Consider the following 22189-nt stretch of genomic DNA (forward strand, 5'->3'; position numbering starts at 1 on the left):
AAAAAATAAAAAAAAATGTTTGTGATAATTTGATTAATTGCGGCGTGGTGGGGGTTGAAAATAAGGGTGCGCCCTTCCTGACACGATTCCAACACTTTGGGTGATCTGAAAAAAAAAATAATCAGTACAAGTGCTGCTATCGTCTAAACTAGGATAAATAAAAAAAAAAAATTTCAGTAAATGGCGACTGTTTGAATTTTTAAAAATAGTAAAAATCAAAATTTTTTAATAATCCTAGTTCCAACCATAGAGAGATATATAAAGAAGGTCCACACCAAATTTCAAGTTAATCGGTTCATTAGAACTTGAGAAATCATGTCAGAAGTGTTGAAACTAGTAGTTTCGAGAAAAACGCGATTAAAGATTTGAGTCTAACTGCAGGCAGTCTATACGCTGCGTCACTAAAATAGCTATAAGTCGGTAAATAATAGGAATTTTAAAAATTCCTTAGGGGAATATATTCTTAAAGGTCCAGTCTTTAAGACTATGCAAAAAAATCGATTTCTTCAAAATTCTAGACTAGAATACCCCCTTAATAGAAAGTACAAAAGTTAGAGGTCATCAGTGACTGCAAACCCACACTACCTTTACTCTATGACTGGTAAGTATTACGGAATCATACAAGTAGTCGCAAGTGTATTTGTAAAATTTGGATTCGGTCGGTCTTCCCAGCGGTACGTAAGGCACCTCCTTAAAATCCTTCAAAAAGATGCTAAATCTGATGGCCTTCAGCCTTTAGGTGTGGTGGATGGATCAAACGAAAATAAATATAAACTCGACCGTTCATCGAATACATCTTCAGTCTTGAGCGACTGTTCGAGAAGGAGCGGACCGAAAACAACGTGAGCGCTGAATAAGTGCTTTTGGTGGCTAGTCTTGAGGTCGGTATTCCTTCGGATTAATATTCAACATACAAAGGTGGCCTCCTAATTTGCTGCTTCGTCTTGAACAAAGCAGAGTCGATATCGTCCTGATCGAGGAACCGCATTTATGGGTTGAAGACGAGTCCTCATAAGCAGCTGGAGGCCAACAATTCACGTAAAACACGAACCTTTTAGCTGGCCCTTGGTGACGACAAAACGAGAATGCGACGCAGAAGAATGTTGGCTGATCTAAGCCTATATGCCATATAAGAGATAAGACCGATTATACCGGAAAAGTAGTAAAAATATAGTCAAATAATACTTCTGAGTGACTGATCAGTCTTAATGAGAACACATTTATGTACATAAATATATCATTTATACGAATTTCATACGCGTACTTACATAAGTATATGTACATGTATGCAAACCCCATTTTTATACGGCACTGCAAACTCTTCGTTGAGTAAATGTATTGTTTATTGTATTGAGTTGATGTACTCATATAAATATGTAAACAGAAGTGAGTGTGTGTTGTTGTATTGAACATAAATTTTATGTAATTCTTAAATATACAATGGCTCATGAAGGGCTTTTGCTAAAAGTTATTGTCCTATCCCTTGAAGTCTTTAGAGGGTTTCTCTGTCTTCCATTAAAAACTACTAAAAGTTGTTGTTGTTGTTGCGAGTAAGTACCATAAACAAGACTATATGCTTATGGAACCATAAAAAACTCTTTGAAATAATGAAGTCAACCTGGAAAGTTTTAAACGTCAACTCGATATCTAACTAGCGTTACTGCCTCCGTTCTCTCAGTTCGATTAGATATCCTTATATAGTTCAACCGATGAAGACAGTGTTGGCTTGTCGGCCGATTTGCTAAACCCGCATCTTATTATTTAATTTGCAATGTCAGTAATTAAAATACTCACTTGTGTGTGTTTTGGCAGAAACAGTTGGTCTTAACTGGTTGACAAAGATAAGTCAAGCATGTGCGCGCTAATCAAACAAATAACAGATAAGTGGAAATTTTTCGATATCGAAATCTATGGTATTTCACAATAACACTCTTCGAATATTCTCATATTTTGAGGTGTATATGAAAGCTACACATGCCGTCTTAAATATCCAGTTATCTCGAAGCTTATATAATATAATCATTTAGCTACTTATTTCCGAACGTCGAGTAACTGTTTCAGTTTTGGAAACAAAAAAACCTTTGGAATCTGAAGAACAGAAGTTCTTTGTCTAGCTTCTTTTTTCACGCAATTAGCCTTTTGGCTAAATAATTACACATAGTAAGGTTCTTTGATTAGTTAGACTTTAGGGTAGTCGATGTAGATCACACCTTTTGAATCCTAGTGAAACGGTGGCAATTACATTTCCGGGCGTTTAAACAGGCTTCGCCTTCTTCGAAGCAGGTACGCTGGAGGAACTGCACTGTTTTGCACGGAGCAACTCTATCCCATTGCGCTTGAATGGCGTCAAACATTACTATGAAGTGATCTCAAGGTTGTGCTGGTTGCCCGGTGGGAGTAAACGTAGCAACCATCGCGTCGACAGATTTCTCATGTTTAATATTTCATGCAGGATATGAGTCAAGCGGTCATTTAAGGTGCCTACTGTCTCAGCTGTTTCATGAATTTAGAAATATAGTGAAGATCGCCTTGAAATAGTGGTAGATTATTTTTTTTTTTTTGGCGGTTTAAGGATTATATTATTTGAAAATATATTCCCGTAGAGGTCGTATTGTCAAAATATCAGCCCAATTTAACTCATTATTTTGTTACGATCGTGTGCGGAAGCTGGCGGGACCGCGGTTTTCAGAGAGATAGGCCAAGGACAAGATCTTCGATAATTCGGTCGCTGATTTTCATTCATTTCTGAATCAGTACATCTGCCACTTCTATCGAATCATCTGTGTCAAAATTTGATGAAGCTGCCGTGTCGTTTTCGACTGACACTTCGGAGCTTTTAATATTGACGAAGCTAACACTAGTGTTGGATTTGACTGTCTCTTTGAAGCTCCCGGTTGGGGCGAGGCTGACACCATTATCGTCTCTGAATAAGACTTCGAAATTGCCACTTCTTCGAATCTTCTATTTTCGATACCGATTCTTTTGTCTTCAGCGTAATATTGATAACTTCAAAAGGTGCATTAGTGTATACTATCAAGTATCTGAGTACAGACTTCTCTAACAAAATGACTAACGGTACTTTCACAGTTTACACAGCTGTTAATAATTTATTTGGCAAATTTAAATACACATAATTGCTTGAAGAGTTCTACTAAAACGTAAATAATCAAACAGAAAAGGAAGTAAGAAGGGACTAAGTTCGGGTGCAAAAGAAGTTCATTTCTTTTAGGGAAGATATGGACTGTTGTGATTAATTTTTGGTAACAAGTCGCATTATGCCACGCGAAATATTCACGCTTTATTACATTGAGATGTTTACATGTTATTTTTATTAAATTTCTTCAGTACCACTCATATACAGGTATATGTAGTTGCATCGACGAATACATCCACATGGAAAAATTTATCGCTTCACTTTCTCTTAATTTTGATATATATAATACCTAATTCGAATGTTACGAGGGTTTAGGAATTATTAAATAAAAATTTATTAAATACAAACACACCCTGATCAAATAAACGAAGAAAGTAGGAGAGTTTGTTGTCAACTACTGTTTACCAATAAATTTGTTATTTATATCTGGATATATACATACTAAATGACAAATGGTTATTTGTGAGGTATAAAAGACTTGCACCGTGTTTTAAAGTACCAATTGCTCAAAAAGTATTAAACTAGTTTATCATGCGTTTCCTTACTGTTGCTTTTCTCTTTGGCCTTGTGGCTGTCAGCTCAGCACTGTCCAATCCGGATGATCTAGTGAAAAATGTGCCTATTGTGAAAGAAGTTTCTGAGGAGAAACAAGTCGTGCCTGATGAAGTTGATGCTGCTGAAGAAGCCAACGATGCCGAGGAGCCTGCTGAAGTAGGAGAAGAAAATGCTGCCTCTAAGGAATCTGATGATAGCAATGCTAGTGATGATGATAATGCCAGTGATAATGAAGCGAAAAAGACTGTTACTAGAATATATCCACGATTCGTTGGTATTCCACTGCACATTGGTATTCCACGTTTTAACCTCACAGGGCACTGGGTTGGAAGATTGAGGAATTCAACTGTCAAAGCCGTTGAACCAGAAATAAAATAAATTGCTATAAAATAAAAATAATTTTTCGTTTTCCCTGCTCCAATAAAAAAGATACTTCTAAACACATGTCTACAACGCGCTATGTTGAACCATTTGCCAATCCATTTTCTTTCAGGATAATTTAGTATGAAATATATTTATATATATATATATATATATATATCTGTGTTAAAAGACCTGTGAGGGCAATCACATCTTGTTGGGTCTCTTGTTTCCGAAACGTAGAAGTCCTTTACTGTAACTAACCACATTTTACTTAAGAAATTTTGTGGGCCACACTTTATACACCCTCAATACACCAAGAACAGATGAGGATCTCTCATCAAAAGTCTCCCTTATATATTTAACAGAACAGATTTTCGAATATTGCTCTGTATTTTCCTTTCCACTACATCGATATTTTACTGAGGAGACTTCAGTTGTCTCTGATAATTTAAAAAAATATTTCTAATCATATCTACTTTCTTATAGGGAGTTGAAAAAGAGCTGATCCCTGAAAATACAATCCTTTTATATACTACATAAATAGAAAACTTGGAAGGCCTATCTGCCAGCAGAAAAATTTGGATAAGTCCTCGCGTAGCACCAGGCTAGAACGTTTTGGTGCTATTCTATGTGGGAATTATATATAGATCCAAAGAGTAACTGAGAGAAACATTTTATCATCGAATGCAAACTGAAAATAATGTTCTTAACATATGTTAATTTGATTTTTTCTAATTAAGGGAACTCAGTGTCACTATTTTATGTATAGGTAATAATATTGCTTGAAAGCTAACAGAAAAGTATTTATAAATTAGAAGTCTGAATAAATAATTTTTTCTTAAAATATGCTCAAAATGAAGCTGTTAATTAGGTATAACCTGAACTTCACCGCGGTGTGTCCTCATGCCATAAATCAGCAGCTCCGCAAAGAAGATATCAAATTGTTAATGGGGGGTTATAACATCAGCAAGTTTAAATATGTAATCAACCTCCATAGGAACGAATTCAGTCCACTTATCGCTAGCAGAAGAAACACTTATATAACATAGGCCTAGCTTCTTGGACTTTATTAATATCTTGGTGCTAGGTGGGTGGCTTAGGCCAAAAGCTATCAATTAGTTTACTGGTTTTTGTGAAAAAAATGCTTCATCTGGGAGAAGTGGTTGAGTAGGAGTAAGTGGGTATTCTCGTGAAAATACTAACTGTTGTGGGATGTAATATGCTCGATATAACCTATTGAGAAAACCTATTTTGTTAAATGTACAAAATATATGGATTCGATCCTAGTGAAAGTAGCAGGTTCCATTACGAGCTTTCAAAACGGGAAATTGTAAATAAATTTCGTTAACAATAGCCTTATCGTACACCCCAGACATTTTCAGGAAATGGTTTACGCTCCGTCTTAGTAGTAACATTTTTAAGATTTTATTTTATTTTGATTTTAGCATTGATCTCGGTGAAATTCATTTCATTTCAAATAATTAAAAGTTTTTTATTCACCAGAATAAGATACTAATACATTTCGTCGATGCTACTTATCCTAGTTTTTAAATATACCATTTTGGGTTAATTAAGGGTCCCATTCGGTTCTCTTTTCTCTTGCTTTGACGGTATTCCAAGACCCGAAGTGTTCCTCATCAAAAGCTTATCATATATAGTCTATTTATTGGGGAGATATCGCTAAGGTTTTCAGAAGAAGTTCGTTCGATATTTCCTTCTCGACACCTTTAATTCTTTAAACAAGGGATTGATGGCTTTTAAATTCGATACGAATGTCAATATTATCAGTAGATCAAATACATTCTCGCAGCCAAAAATATGTCTAAGCATATCTGAGTAAATATTATTTCGCAAATATTTAAATTTTCATTACAATTGTTCTTTAACCTATACGATTTTAATTATACTTAAGTATATATAAATATTTATACCTATGTAAGTATGTTTATATGAGCAAATATATTTGTATATAAATATATTTATATATAATGTATGTATGTATTTATATAGAACACAGATATTTGTATGTTTGCTTTAAGATATAATTTTTATTTCTGGTATTCATTGTTGTTGTCATTTGAAAGCGCTCAACTTATGAAGCGAGAAAAATAACATTTCGAAAATTCCATTTCTAAAAATATGTTGGAAATTAACCTAAGTGATACACCTACATCCCACATTGAGTGCGTTAACAAGCAAGACAACCATGGCAGCGATTCGCGGCAAAGATGTTTTCGGTTGTCGGATCCACCGATTTTACGAATTTCACTGTTGCGGTAATGTTCATAAAAATATATACATAAATGCCTCTATATATTTATTTGGATAAAAGAAGGATGCCAGACTGATTAAAATGGTTTGCTTTAAAAGACTTTAGTGAACACTTAAAAAAAATTGAAGTGATTTTAAAATTTCTTTAAAAGTTATGTATATAACCTTAATGCGTCTAGCTGAAATCCAATAATAATGTTAGAGCAAAAAATTTCTGTCGTTGTGTTTTTTAGAATACATTATAGGTTCATATCAGTTTACCACGAATATTATATTTCTTACTTTTTATACAAATTTTCAAAAAATTCGAAATTTTTAGTTTTTTCCAAGCTTAATTTATAACCTGTCATACTGGATCCGCCAAATCTTGGAAAGCAGTGATTCGAACAGACAACTGGCATAAAGAAAATATAGTATAATAATTTATTTAAATGGAGAGAAAAAGACAGAGACACTTGAACCCTTAGTGGTTACCACTTTGATGAGGAGCCCATTATATCTTAGATCAAATTCATTTCGACGAATTTCTTGTTACTTTCAAATATGAATTTTGAGACAATGACATCAGTTATACTTTGGTTGACTTATATGAGTATTTAAAAATATAAAAGAACTTACCAAAAACATAAGTATCATCAACAAGTTTAACTATCCCCAGTTATAAGAGATTAACCTTCAAGTCACCTCTACTTTCTATTGTGTGCGATTTCTCTTTAATTTAACAAATGTACCAGTTGATGAAGCATTTAATAAAGAAAAATTGAAAATACACAAGAAACACTTGTATACACATATTGGCCAATACTTTTGCTAGAAATAAAATTATTTTCGTACTTTTGTTGTTTATTTAGCTTTTTGACATGTGGTAGAGAAATAAAAAAACTGGGGTCTTAGCTTGTTAACTCTCTACTCCAGATAGTCGAAGAATCACTTTTTGAGTATGTCGATAATACTTTATTAGCTGTATAATTAAATGCTTTTAAAGTATTTTACTGAAATTTAGAATAGAATTGCGTTGTGGTGGTTGATTGTAGACCGCAGCCATTGTAAAGGTCCGATGCTGAAAAAAGTTCTTTTTCATCGTTGATCGGTCTCTTTGAAATCAGTTACCTGATACTCAGTTTGATTTGCCCTTTCATGATGAATAGACTTACTCCCGGACATTATTTGCAAATCATGCAGATTTATTACCAAAATAATCGCGAGCTGCGTTCCATATTCTGTCGACATAATTGACCAGTACACTGAGTAATTCGAGCAATCATAGATCGGTGTCGTATACCATTTACTCTTATGGATAATGTGCATAAAGGCGCTGTATAGTACAGTGCATACCGAAGACGATATTACTAATGTGGAGCAGAGTATCGAATGAGTAGCATGCAACAATTGGAGCCGCGCCTATTCACTTTATGGAAGATTTTGTGGAATGATCTTGGTTTGCGGAAGAATTAATCAAGCACGTCGCACTGTCGGTGAGTGTGCCCATAACGAGATGACCACGGGCACCCATGTCACGTTTCGCTCCGGTACATCGCTTGGCAAATGTCTAAGATTACTACACAAATTCACGTTCTCCGGGGCTACGGTTCCACGATAGTGTGTCATCTTCCTATCCTGTAGTGCGTGAAAATATCGTTGTCGTTCAGGCCAGTATTGATCGGCACAACGTTGTTTTGACATTTGAGTCTCGTTCCGATGACAACATAATGAATTTTGCGGTTGGAGTTGGATCTGCATCCGAATAAGATTGTGTTGTCAAAAGAAATGAAGTCGGCAGGCCATTTGAAACTCCTTATTGGGATCAGGAAGTGATGGAACCTAATTTCGATTTGCATCGAAAAATTATCTTCTCAGATAAGATCCATTTCTGGTTTAATGTCTTCGTCAACAAAAAAAATCGCCGACGTTAGGGTAAGTAAAGTTTTCATGTGATCTAGGATACAGAATTAAATCCCCAAAGTTTGATCTATTGCTGCGGATGATTTGATGACGTCTAAGAATGGAGTGATTGCGTGTAAAGTATGGCGACTCGTTAATTTCGAGAAATGACACTGTCAAATCTCCGCCAAGATCAAGCGATTAAACGTGATTGATTATTTTTTCTACATAGGGATATGTTAAAACAAAGACGTCAATAAACCATGAACGCTCTACGAGCCGAAGATAACATTCGTAGCAATATATGTAGTTCTTGCCCAAAAGCTGCACCGGATTGTCGAAAATTGGAGTTAACGGGTGGGTCATATGCAAATGGAGTCAGGGTGGCCATTGGCTGACAATTTGTTTGTGGTTGTAACGGATACTTAATCGCCGTTAGGAAGGTAAGGATTAGAAGAATTGTCGTCGACGTCAACCAACGGTAGGTCCAAAGTGAGAAGTGTGTTAGATGAGTAGGTTTAGCAGGACATGCAAAGAGGTTGCCAGTATCATGCGGGGACTCAATGCTCGCTGAACATATATTAAATATGTCAGGGTCTATTCTGGATAAGTAGGAGTTTAACCTGCTACAGTATACAGAACGAAGCTGCGCAAGAGTCACTTTCGTTTCTTGCGGCAACTCCAGTTTTTCGTGTGCAATGGGTGGTGGTTTGACTCCAAGTACGCCATTCACTGAGAGGAAGTCGGTGAAGGTGTCGATAGCTCCACTGTGAATGGAGGTCAGTGCTTATCGGAAGTTAGTTGCGTCCGATGTCTGGTCGGTGTATGACCTCTTGATGCTCCAAGAAGAAGGTTCCACTCCAAGCAATTAGCTGCAGGATGATTTCTGCGAAAGCAACCCAGAAGGAACTGCTTGAAGAGGTATTCATTCATCGTCGGCGTTTCACTGCATCCAGGCGACCATATTGGTGCGTCGTAGTTAAGGACTGGCCGACCGATTGCTTTGTAAGCAGCCAACAACGTTTTTTTGTCCTTTCCCCATGTGCTGCTGGCTAGCGACTTGAGGCTTTTGCTGCGGCTCTGCACTTTGGCGATAATGGCGGTCGTATGAGAAGTGAAAGAGCGTTGACTGTCAAAAGTCACAACTAAAATTTTAGGATTATTGACAGTAGGAATCTTATATTTCACACAACATCTGGTTTTACGCACCGGAATTGACTTGGATTTTATCCGGCCAAGGGTTGTTATTTCGGAGATCTAACCCAGTTTAGATTGCTAAGTCTTAGTATAAGTCTTTAACATCACGTCCTCTTGTTTTACTTTCCTGAGACAAATTTATTTACAATTGAAAAATGTCATGCCATCAATACTATTAGAAAAATTATATTAAAAGAAATATATGAAATTCTCATTATTTGCATCGATCTGGCAACGCTGAACGAATACTTGAAGACACCAATGTGTATTTACATAAGCAATATGAATGTGCGTGCTTATAATTTTTTCTTTAATATATCTTTTTGCACCTTAATAAAAGTCGATGCTAAGAACGTTGGAAGCTGAATTGGAAAATAAATATTTTGCCGCCACTGAGTATTTGCATATTCATATGCAAGTGTGCCTCAGCTAACGGGAAATGTTGGCCAAGATTTAGCCATGCACACACATGCATATTTCATATACAAATAATATGAAGATATTTTTCAATATAAATTTTGGTTAGGTAATCAAGGCAGGAGCTTGTTGGAAATTATGTTAAGGGTGCTTTAGTTGTGTTTTTGCATTAAAAAATTAATTTTTAATACAACGAAATTTTAATATTTTGAAAATATACAAACTTTTTTCAAATTGTTTAGAAATTTTCAAATAATTACACCCACATAAAATCTAAATATGTACATATCTATGTGTGTATTTGATATTTGTATATTTGCTTGTACATATATACACAATATTAACTTCCTTGTACAACAATTCGTCATATCTTTCGTTCAAAGTGACATGCCACATCGGAATTTACTTGTGGCCTCTAGCCGAATCGCACAGATTTTATTTGCTTTTACCATATTATAAAATGTTTTCAAAAGTTAAGTCATACTGACTTGGTAGACAAAAATATTTTCGATATTTATTCTATATAAATCAGCACACAGTATGCCATAACCACACACAAACACAGTTTCCCTTAGCAAAATATAATATATGTATACATATATGCCTTCCCTTAGCTGAGTGTCAGCACATATACTATATATAATATATATATATATATATATACAGATAGTATACCTATATGAGTGGTTATACTTGTATTTGTTATAAATGAGTTGCCTTTTGTGTGTTTTGCCCACTTTTTCAATTATTAATCATCTGCATATATTTGGCTTATGACGGTCGCGCGTTCGTTTCGCCAAACGAGTGGATTTTTGCACCCACCGCCGCTGTCGTTCATGTTCTGGCAAATAATTAATTAATAATTTGAAATTTGCATGCAAAATGGCTTGCCAAGCAAATGGAGTGTGTAAATAATTTGTCAGTATTTGATAATTGTCAATTGCCATTATAGTGCTTGCGTTAAGAATGGGCACACATTTTTGATTTAATTTAATTAAAATCGAATGGCTTATTATATTTTTGTTTACGTACAACCATATAGTCCCAAATAATGGTAGCCGTGCTAGTCGAGTGCTTCTTAGCATACACTCAGTTCATATTAGCGCCATTGAGATACGCTTTCCATGGAACTACTGCATCTAGTCTTGCAGCAGTGATTGTTGGCTTATTGCTGGAAGACTTCGTCTAGCGATTAGAAGTGAAGTCATCATTTCTTTAACAGCATCTTTCTAGCAGCTCTGATTGCCTTCCTATTACTGGCCTATATAAACTGGTATTAAATTGAAGATCTGTGACCTTGGTTCACTGTGTATATGCTTCATGCCTGATAAGCTATACCTCAGTTACTCTGTATGTTATAGCTTCTACTTGAGCTGCCTTTTACTTGCTGTTGAAATTGTTGGTGGATTCTTCTTTTAATTTGTTCTAGTGGGCAACTAAGTACAGCTGTCTCAGGTTTCAAGAGATGTTCTTTCTTTCCCAGTCCTACTATTTACTGTCCGTGTTTGTTTATATTTTCGTAAACCTGTAGAAAATATAGAATCCGCACTATTTCGAGGTAAAAACTCAAAACTGCGAAGAATAAAACAGCGTGGTGTCCTCTCCCCGCTACTGTTTAACTTCTATATCTCGAAACTTCCGCAACCACCATAGGGAGTTTCTATCACCTTGTACGCTGATGATTGCAGAATATTGACGTCGGGCAATGAAATCGATGGCATGTGTTCAATAGTAAATGGCTATCTCTCCGACCTTTCGCGCTTCCACGCTGGACGGAACACTCTCCCTCACAATATCTACAGAGACCATATTTACAAACTGGACGAAGAAGTAGAGATTAGACTTGGCCTTAATATTGCACTGTCAATAATCCTAAATTTTTAGGTGTGACTTTTGACAGTCTGTGATCATTCACTCCTCATACGACCGCGCCAAAGTACAGAGCTGCAACAAAACCCTCAAGTCGCTAGCCGGCAACTCATGTGGAAAGGTCAAACAAACATTGTTCGTAACTTACAAGGCAATCTGCCGGCTGGTTCTTAACTACGACGCATCAATATTGTCGTCTAGATGCAGTGAAACGCAGTTGAGGAAGCTCCATTCTTGTCAGAACACTGCATTCCGAGTTACGACAGGATGCCTCTTGGTGTCTGCTATCGAACACCTGCGCAGTGAGGACCGTATGGTCTCAGTTAAGGAGCATAATTAGCTCGTCTCCAAGCAGTTCTTGTTTTGTGCTTTCGCAGACATCATCCTAGTCCCTGCAGTTATCTGCTTGGAGCGGAATCGTCTCATACCAGCATCAAGAGACTATAGCAGGTTAAACCAACATTTATCCAGAATAGACGCCGACATATCTAATATATGTCCTGCGTGCAATAAGATAAGTGTTGGTATTGATGCTCCTAGGAGATATATATACATATATATATATATATATATATATATATATATACTCCCAAGCAGTTACAAAAAAACCATTCAAGTTCGTTGATACTTTCAGTTCTGTCCTTCTGTCGGAATGCTGACCACATTTCTAACTTCCCGAAATCCCTTTTTAATATTTTCAGTAGTATGTGTGTGTGTATAGTACAATCTTTTATATATATATGTATATATCTATTTGGATAATTTCATAAAAATAATTTACTAAGTCAGCTTCACTACTACCAACAATTTTATGTTTATATATAATTTAAAAACATTAACAATAATACATTCGTAGAATTTTAGCATAGTCGCAAACCTTAAATTCGGCACATATCAAGCATAGATGGCGCTGTTGCTTACAGTGGTGGTCGAGAATGTAGTGAGAGTATGTCTGCAAGTCGTTTAGGGGATACAAGCAAATAATGTTAAAGTATGTAATCAAGTGTGTTCTGTCGGCTGGAGACGAATGTTTAGGGAGGAAATTATCACCCGAACCCTTTGGGGTACATATTGTGTAATATAGGAGCAACTCATGTGGAAGCCTTTCTTAATAATCTTAGGGTCAGTCGTAGTCACCTTACACGTTTTCCAATCCGAGTGATTAACACTTCCTAATAATAGAGGGTACCATCTTCTATAAGAGTGTACAGCTGCTGGCGTATGCCGACGATATTGATATCATCGGCCTCAACACCCGCGCCGTTAGTTCTGCTTTCTCTAGGCTGGACAAGGAAGCACAGAAAATGGGTCTGGTAGTGAACGAGGGCAAAACGAAATATCTCCTGTCATCAAACAAACAGTCGTCGCACTCGCGACTTGGCTCTCACGTCACTGTTGACAGTCATAACTTTGAAGTTGTAGATAATTTCGTCTATTTAGGAACCAGCATTAACACCACTAATAATGTCAGCCTGGAAATCCAACGCAGGATTGCTCTTGCCAACAGGTGCTACTTTGGACTGAGTAGGCAATTGAAAAGTAAAGTTCTCTCTCGACGAACAAAAGCTAAACTCGATAAGTCGCTCATAATTCCCGTCCTGCTATATGGTGACCCGATGAGTCGACGTTACGAGTTTTCGAGAGACAGTTTCTACGCGAAATTTATGGTCCTTTGCGCATTGGCCACATTATAAAAGATATCTTATCCGATGGAACGATGAGCTGTACGAGATATATGACGCCATTGACATAGTTCAGCGAATTAAAAGACAGCGGCTACGCTGGCTAGGTCATGTTGTCCGGATGGATGAAAACACTCCAGCTCTGAAAGTATTCGACGCAGTACCCGGAGAATTGGAGAATTTCGACTTGGCAATATCGGATTGGAAGTTCTTAGGTACAGTAATAGATAAAAGCTTTCGAAATAGCGATTACTAATACCGTCTAACCTAGGAATAGGTTAAGATGAAACAAACTGAAACAACTGAAAAGAAGGGTAAGGCAATATTATGGAAGTTAATAATATGGAGCTTCCGTAATATTATCTTTAGGGACACACTGATATCTGAAGACGGCAGAGTCGATTCAGTAAGAGGTTCTGCTACTAAAGGTGTTCGCTCGTTAGAAACATTTTGTGAAACAAATTTTTGTGGTTTTAGGAATATGGAAGGAACATGAACAATTTCGTAAAGAAGCCAGCTCCGATCAAAAAATTTTAATCTGACGGCTGTGTTCTCAAATTTGCTTAGACCAAAGTAGCGATTAGGCAAATGAAATCGAAAGTCTGAGCGATTTAATTGAGGGAATTTAACTCACGACTAATAACTAAATACTATTTATTAAAAAGGAAAGCTGGACAGTTTTTCCACCTCTATATAAACTAGTGGATTTTAAGGAATGCCTATAAAGTATTCTGAAAATTTGAGTTTAGGTCACTAAAATGAATTTCGTCGAATTTAAACCATTTACGAAGCAATAATCCCGAATGTATCCTCGTACTAATATTTTGTTGTAGAATCAACTTCCTCAGCCGTATGGCTGATATTTAGTTTTAAACTCGCAATAGAATTGGACATTTTTATTATATGAATATTTAAGTTATTTAGATAATTTTTATTAACCAATTATTTCACCAATTTGCATATTATTGTACAATAAAAAATCACAATAAAACCTAATTCAATAAAAATAACACTTTGAAATCGCTCTCGATTTCACACCAACCTCATCGCATAGTTTTCATCAGGTGAGAAAGAATTCCAACAAATTGGTGAGCCGCCTTACGCTCACATAGTTGACCAAGACCACATAGGCATAGGCGGTGTAAATATAGGCCCAGGCCTGGAAGTGCAAATGCCGGGCGGCGAACGCCTTGCCATTGATGTGCTGCAAGTAGTTGTGCCGCGATTCGCTCAGCAGGCGACGCATCACCGTGCCGCTCAAATAGACGATGCTCATCAGCAGAATGAGGCGCCGAAGATGGACCAGCAAAATTGCCATCTGCACCACACACAAGAGAGGATAGATCGCGGCTAAAAATATAAACAAAACACAATTAAATAAAGTCAAAAACAACTGAAGTCAAAAGAGATGAGCGCTCAAGAGGAAAATTAATGGCGAGCGGAGAGGCGTTGGACGCAGCAACAGCAGTGAAGCAGAGAATGAAATGTAAGCAATTTTTCTGGTTGTCTCTAAGTATATAAATATTTGTGCACGAGGGCGATCCGATAAAGACCCACGAAACCTCACTAGCAGCACTTACGATCGTGTAGTAAGTATTCGTAGGCGATTACCGTCTAAAATTTAGCCGAATTAGACTCGAAATTTTGTTTCGACCACTAGTGGAGGAGACCGTCTCAGCGAGGTTTAGGAAAACGGAAAAAGAGAAATATCTGTCGGTTCTTATTTTTGTAAGGTAAATTTCATATTGAAATAAAGAAACGCTTGAATGCCGTATACGTTGACCCCTTTCATTCAAGACTGACCGTTACAAATTGACTTAACTGTTTTAAATGAAGCACGTCTCAAGTATCCCGAAAAAGGTTACCACAGTTGACATCAACGAAATATGGATCCGCTGGTACATCACCACAGCCCAAAGAACTGAGAAATTGAACTTGCTTTGAGGAAGAAGTTTTACTTCTCGGCCGGAAAGTCATGCTGGTCTACAAAAAAAAGGTCTCGTTTTACGATGAACGAAGCTTTCTTCCACAATGGCAATACATCGGTTCACACTTTGCCGTTGGACGAAATTGATCGAATCGTACCTCAGTATCTACCAAATTATATTTCGGTACAACTGAAGAAGGTCTACTTTGAAGACCTCTAGAAAACTCATTTCAGACCGAATCCACTGGTACACAACACAGCCCAAACAACAGTACGTTGATGAGCGAACTTGCTCAGAAAAGAAGTTTTACTTTACGGTCGGAAAGTCATGCTCACCGCTTTCCAGAATTCGCAAGGTGTGGTCTACATCGACTGTCACGAAAAGTTCTTGAGAATTATTGAGCAAATTATATGGCGAATTAAAGGAAAAATGGTCCCAGAATGACAATACATCGCCGTCGGCCAAAATTGATTGAATTATACCCCAGTATTGATTCCGATACGACTGAAAAAGGCCTACTTTGAAGACTTCTAGAAAACTCATTTTCAGAGCAGAGTATCGAGCCAAAGTGAGACTACAGGTATTTTTTTTGCAATAAAATGCCACTTTCCCAAATTTTTTTGGGGATCGAAAATTTAATGGACTACCCTCGTACATGTATGTATGTTTGTATGTATCTATCTACGTATGTACATTTTGTATGATCTTATTGCCTACATATTTTTGTCACATAATATCTTTTCGGAAAAATTTCGACTGCTAATTGGAAATTTTGCAATGAGTAAACAATTTACACGCGCATAACATACAGCCCATAGCATAAGGCACATAGAAACACATAAAACAAAGCGCCCAAATGATGGAACATAATATATAGCTTAGCTTCCGTTCGCCATGCTGGCTAGCTGGCTTGCTGGCTGCCGGACGGCGCGCCTTTGTAGCTGCGTATAGTGTGGAGACCACGAGCGATTCTTTACAACTTTTTTATGGCGCACATATTTTTTCGATCGTGTCAAATCGTCTGTTTCGCCGCCGCCACAATTTCACAATATGCGCAAGTACCCTAACGTTATGTTGTTGCTATTGTTGCACTTTGCAATTGTTGTCTGTCTTTATGTTTGCACATAAATTTGTACTCACTGAGAAATAACCGAGCGAAAAAAGTTGAAAAAAACGAACAAAAAACGACGAAAATTGTCTGTACACTTTCGTTTGCTTCGTTGTTGCTCTAAATTGCTTGCTGCCGCCGTTAGCCGCAATTCGAGATACACTGGCGCGTTGGCGATCGTAAATCTAATTTGGCAACACTTTCGTTTTGGGCAGCTCGGCGCGCGCTGCCGCCCTAGACGCTGTGCGGTTGGCGGGGAGCGGAAGCGTTAAAGAGTCAAAATCCCAAAAGGCATTCACCGGATAAATTAATGTGTGTGCGTGTTTGTCTTCACTTGGGCGCGTGAAAATATTTGTGCGATAAAAATCTGGCTGCTTTTATGCAATTTTCAAAGCAAATAAGCAATGAAGTGCACTTAAAGCAAAGTTTCCTAATTTACAGGAGCAAATAGCAAACTACAAAGGTGTGGTTTGATTTGGTTCTGAAGGAACCGATTTTTATTTATAAATTTCGCGAGTTTTAGAACCTTCCGTCAGTCAGACTAATGTACTCTTTTCCCAGCGGACATCACAGCGTTTAAAGAAACCCTTCTTGTTCCATATATATAGATAGCTAGGCGGCTTTGAGATCACTCTCAAAGTCTCTTATGGTTTCTTCTAAGTCAGTGAAAGAATGTCTTGATCCCTTATGAGAAAAACTATTAAAATTTAAAAGATTGATTTAAGAACTTTCACTTTCATTATCAGATCATTTCTAGTGGGCAAAAATGCCAGTAAAAAAAAAGCCTTCAAACGACTTTTAAAGAAATGCAAGTGTCAAAGGAAAACCGAAACATTATCCAATTTGTCAAACCTCAGATGTTGTTCTGATAAAGATTTCGTGCTGATGAACTTCATCAGAAGCAGGGAGTTATTCCTACAGAATGGTCCAGATGGTATCATAATGGATATTTAAAACGCCTAAGTACGTCGTGAGACAGCGACTCTAGCTACTTAACTCCTACCTCCCTAGGCTGCCTGCGCTTGACGCAAATTTTAATAGATTCTGTAACCTCGCTTTTGATGTCTCTTCCAGTGACTCAAATGTCCCCTAAATACTTAAATCGTAGCCTTGTCCAACTGCAGTGTCAGTAGTTAAAAAAAATGGCGTTGTTACTTTATTTGAGTTTTATCTATGAAAACAATAGGAAGACTTTGAACAGTTTAAATATTTATAGTGGTATCAGTAGATAAACAACTCGATGACCTCCAAAATAAATGCAATGAATGCATAAATGGTCTGAGGCAATGGTTTTCTTCCATGAGTTTGGAACTGGCTGAGCACAAAACTGAGGTATTGCTCATAAGCACCAGGAAAATAGAAGAAAAAATAACTCTCTCTATAGGAGAGTGCGTGATTACTTCACAGCCATAGTTGAAATACTATTTAGGGGTAATATTGGATTCCAAACTGAAATTTAAGCAGCACTTGACAAACATTGCAAATAAAGCGAATAAGATTCATAATGCCTTATCAAGAATGATGGTAAACAGAGGCTGCGTGCGCTTCAGCCGTCGATTTCTAATAGCAAAAGCGATGAGCTCAGTTAAAATGTATTATATGCAGCTCCAGTATAGATACAGGCACTAAACATTAAAGCGTATGCCAGACCAATAAATGCGGGGCATAGACTCACAGCAACAATTGCTTTCCGAACTATTTTCAGCGAAGCAGCTGAAGTACTAGCTGGTATGCCGCCCATAGACATCCAGGGATACGAATTCGCGAGATTATATGAGCTATCCGCGCCAATCACAGAAATAAAAAAAAGAGAGGAGAGAATTAAGAGCATAATTATATGGCGGCAACGGTGGCAAACCTCAACCAAAGGATGGTGGACCCACAAACTTATAGCAGACATACATATGTGAATAACTAGACAACATGGGGACCTGGATTTCCACCTGACCCGAATATTAAGCGGGCATGGGTGCTTCAGAGACTACCTATACAAATTTCAAAATGACGTCAGTCCGTATTGTTCGATGTGTGCGGAGACCATAGAAGACTCTGAACACGTGTTTTGCCATTGTCCTAGGTTTAGAAACATAAGAGAAAAGTTAGAAACTGCTCTAGGTGGTAGCCCAGCGGTGGAAAATTTTACTGCATTTATGTGTCAGTTCTCTGACAATTGGATAGCTGTTCGCGAAGCGGCAACTTCCTTCATGACTAAATTAAGACAGTTACAGCAGAATAGGCGTCAGTCCGTCGGTGCTATAGAGGAGATTTAAAATGTCTTGTCACTCCCATGAGTAATACCTTAGCTGGTAATTCCGTAATGCATTTCAGGTTAGTTTCAATTAAAGTTGATAATGCTTGGACGATGCTTCCTATTACTAAAAAAAAAACACATATCTGTCCATTGCAGCAATGAACAAACTCCATCCTGTCGTGGAATAAGCTATCTGTACCGTAAATAATATTAATAACTAAAAACTCATATTTAATACTTTCAAAAAGTTTTCCACAACTGTCGGGTGTTCACCTATTCAAAAATTTTCTCTATTAGTAGGTTGCGATGTTGCTGCCATTATTGAGCCTTGTATTTCGAGTAGCAGATGGGAAGCAAATAGCAGAGGAAATTAAAATATGTTTGCCCGCTGCAATAACACAGTTTATAGCCTAAATTCATTATAGCAACAACAAAAATAATGCAAATAATAATGACAATAACAACAAAAAATAATTATAATGACAACAAAAATTTAAGTCAAAATAACAAAAAAAAAACAACGAAAAATCAAAGATATTCATCATTTAGCCAAAAACACGAAAAAGTTTACAATCAGAAGAACATTAACAACAATAAGCGGAAAAATCACGAAAATTAGAGCGACAACAAAAACTGCAATAAATACATCATGTAAATGCCTTTAGATGCCGACAAGCATGCACACATGTAAATATGCACAAATATTAACATATATAGTATGCACACATACAAACATATATACGGACATATGAGTACTTGTCTGACCGAGTTAATAATTTCATATGTATGCGGTGTGGGGGTTTGCTGCTTATAAATATCGAATATGAATGTATGCACGTATGTATGTATGTATGTATGTATGTATGTATGTGTGTATGTGTGTAAGTTTGCTTATACATTGCATGTGCCCCAGTGGTGCGGCAACAGCGAATTTTTTGTACGCGTCTGTATATATGAGTCACAGCGCATTTTTCCGCTGCACATGGCTGCCAGCTAGCTGTTGTTGTTGTTGTAGTTGTTGTTGTTATTGCAAGCGATAGCCGTAAACAAAGCAATGCAGAAATCCAATCAGAAATGCGTGATTTTTGGGCTTTCATCGATTGCATGAATATTAACAGCATATTTATACACACACACACACACATACACATATACACATCTGTATACACAAACACATGAGAATATAAATATACTTTTTGTACGCATGGTTGCATGTTGCAGCTATTAATTTTATTAACTCGCCGTTTGCTATTTTTATTGCATAATCTGTCGCTTATGTTTGTCGGCGCATAAATTATGCGCGACGCCGGCCGCTTGGCAGCTCCGCCGCTGGAGGCGTCAGCGCAACACCCGCCCACACATTGTTGCTGGGTAAGTTGGTGCTTGGTGGCAGGCATTAATGGCGTTTGCAACCGCAACAACAACACTGCCGCTGACACTTCACAAAACATGAATGCAAGTGTGTGTGTTTTGGCTTTGGGGCCATACGGGGCGTATGAGTGACCACGTCAGCGTGGCATTTCGCTTCGCATTGTGGGATTAGCATTAATTTTCTTGCTTTTCATTTCATTTATAGCGGCGTTTTGCGTATGTTTTTTCTTCTTTTTCGCTTTTAATAGATGTTACGCTTATTTTTGATGTCTTCCTAATTGAAAGCATAGCGCTGACATGCTTTTGCATTTGTTGTTGCTCCTTTCAAGCAAGCACCAGTGCGGCTGCTGCTGGCTGTTGCACAAACAATTGTGTGTTTGTTGTAGATGTTTTTATAATTTTAGTGTTTATTTCGGCTGCGCATATGTGTCAGTTACATTGGAATTTGGCTTTTAGCCGCAGCGGAAGATTTATTGTCGTCGCCTTGGCTGGGCGTTAGTCAACATTTAGCTGTTTGGTGTTGTTGTTGGCCATGATCAAGCGCGTAAATCTTATCCGTTTGACTTGTTGGGCTTAATAAGTAATTATTCAAATTTGCAAAGGTGTGTTTTGGGCATACCCCAAGGGCGTAACTAGTTAAATGATTTAGTTTTCGGAAATGCAAAGGTGAACTTTTCTATATTTATATGCATTATTTCCAGAGTTTACGAATCTACATATATGCTTGTAGACATATACATATATGTAGCTAAATTTCAAAAAAAAATATACGCGTTTATCTATATCTATATACTTATATCGAACTTTGAGTTAATTTTCAAGTGGAGTGGTTGTGTTTTTGGTGCGGTCCTGGGGTTTTGTCAAAAATTCCTGGTTTCTCACACCAATTGTTAGCGATTCCTTTGCTGAGGCTTTTCTAAAGCTAAAACAATAAACGGACACTAAATCTGCGGGATAAGATAAGTACGAGTACAATTTGTATTTCTCAATTAAAATTCATTTGCACTTACCCGAATATATTTTTGTGGTTTTTTATATTCCCTTTGGTTTTGGCATTGCCAACTACCGAAAATATAAGCAAGGTTGTAGTGACAGTTCTTTAGGAGCTCCCAACTATTTTTCTCATTGAGGAAGGGCCTCTGAGAACAGTAGCGGATGCACACCCTAGAATCCATTTAGAAGGAACTCTAAAATCATGAGAACGTCTCATCCACCGCTGCTGGATCAACCAAAAAATGCGAAGATGCCAATAATACAATTAGAGGTGGCAAACTCTCCGAGAAAACGCCAATTAACGAAACTACCCAAAATTTTAACCAGTTGGGTAGTAAAATAAAAGAACTGGAGAATATGATGGCTGGCCAAGGGCATATAAAGCAGCATAGTAGCGCTACATGCCAAGGCTGATAAAGGGGGAAACCTATAGGGATAGGGAAAGCGTCCCAGGTTTCCCCAATGGGTAAGGAAGTAAATACCCCGAAGAAGCTACGGGGACAATAGGCTTTTTACCTCCCACTAAAAAGCCGAAAAATGTAAATAAAGTGGAGCAGCCCACCTACAGCGAGACAGTGAAGTTGATTCAAACCAATACAACGGTTATACCAACTACATCCGAAACATGGGTGGACGTTGTCAAGAAGCATAGACCAGCCGAAAAGAAAATTAGATCGAGGCCAGACGCCATCATACTCACAAAAAAGGATGGTGCATCATACGCGGATATTCTCCGGAAAATAAAAGGTGATACCGGGTTATTAGAGCTGAAAAACCAAGCGGATAAGAGAGCCGAAGCGTTCCAAAGTGCCTTAGAGGAAGTGGTCGGTGAAATGGCTGTGATGCAGCCTAAAACCCACAATGTCACGATCATAAGCAAGGACTGAGATGAAATTACAACTCCGGAAGAGATTTGCGAGGCACTGGAAAAAGAGTGCGGGATAGAAAGCCTAGGGAAAATAGATATTAAGAGCATGCGAAAAACCCAAAGCGGTACCCAAATAGCTACACTATGCCTGCGCGCCCAGGATGCCAAGGCTGCGCTTAAGGTAGGCAAGATAAAAATCGGATGGTCCATCTGTCGCCTCCGGGAATACTCCCCAATTCCCCGTTGCTTTAGGTGTTTCCATCTGGGGCACATGGCGCACA

At 37.6% G+C, this 22189-nt stretch overlaps 1 protein-coding gene across 1 annotated transcript; it reads right to left on the reverse strand.

Annotated features, from left to right (window-relative positions):
- Positions 1 to 14299: 14299 nt before the first annotated feature.
- LOC126761812 (uncharacterized) lies at positions 14300 to 16574 on the reverse strand. Its single transcript, XM_050478218.1, has 2 exons — positions 16458 to 16574; positions 14300 to 14739 (listed from the first exon to the last, which is right to left on the reverse strand). Exon 2 carries the CDS (start codon positions 14705 to 14707, stop codon positions 14450 to 14452), a length of 258 nt encoding a protein of 85 aa, XP_050334175.1. The 5' UTR covers positions 14708 to 14739; positions 16458 to 16574; the 3' UTR covers positions 14300 to 14449.
- Between the last annotated feature and the right edge of the window lie 5615 nt (positions 16575 to 22189).

The sequence above is a fragment of the Bactrocera neohumeralis genome, chromosome 6 (genome assembly GCF_024586455.1).
Source record: "Bactrocera neohumeralis isolate Rockhampton chromosome 6, APGP_CSIRO_Bneo_wtdbg2-racon-allhic-juicebox.fasta_v2, whole genome shotgun sequence".
In the NCBI taxonomy this organism is placed as follows: Eukaryota; Metazoa; Arthropoda; class Insecta; order Diptera; family Tephritidae; genus Bactrocera; species Bactrocera neohumeralis.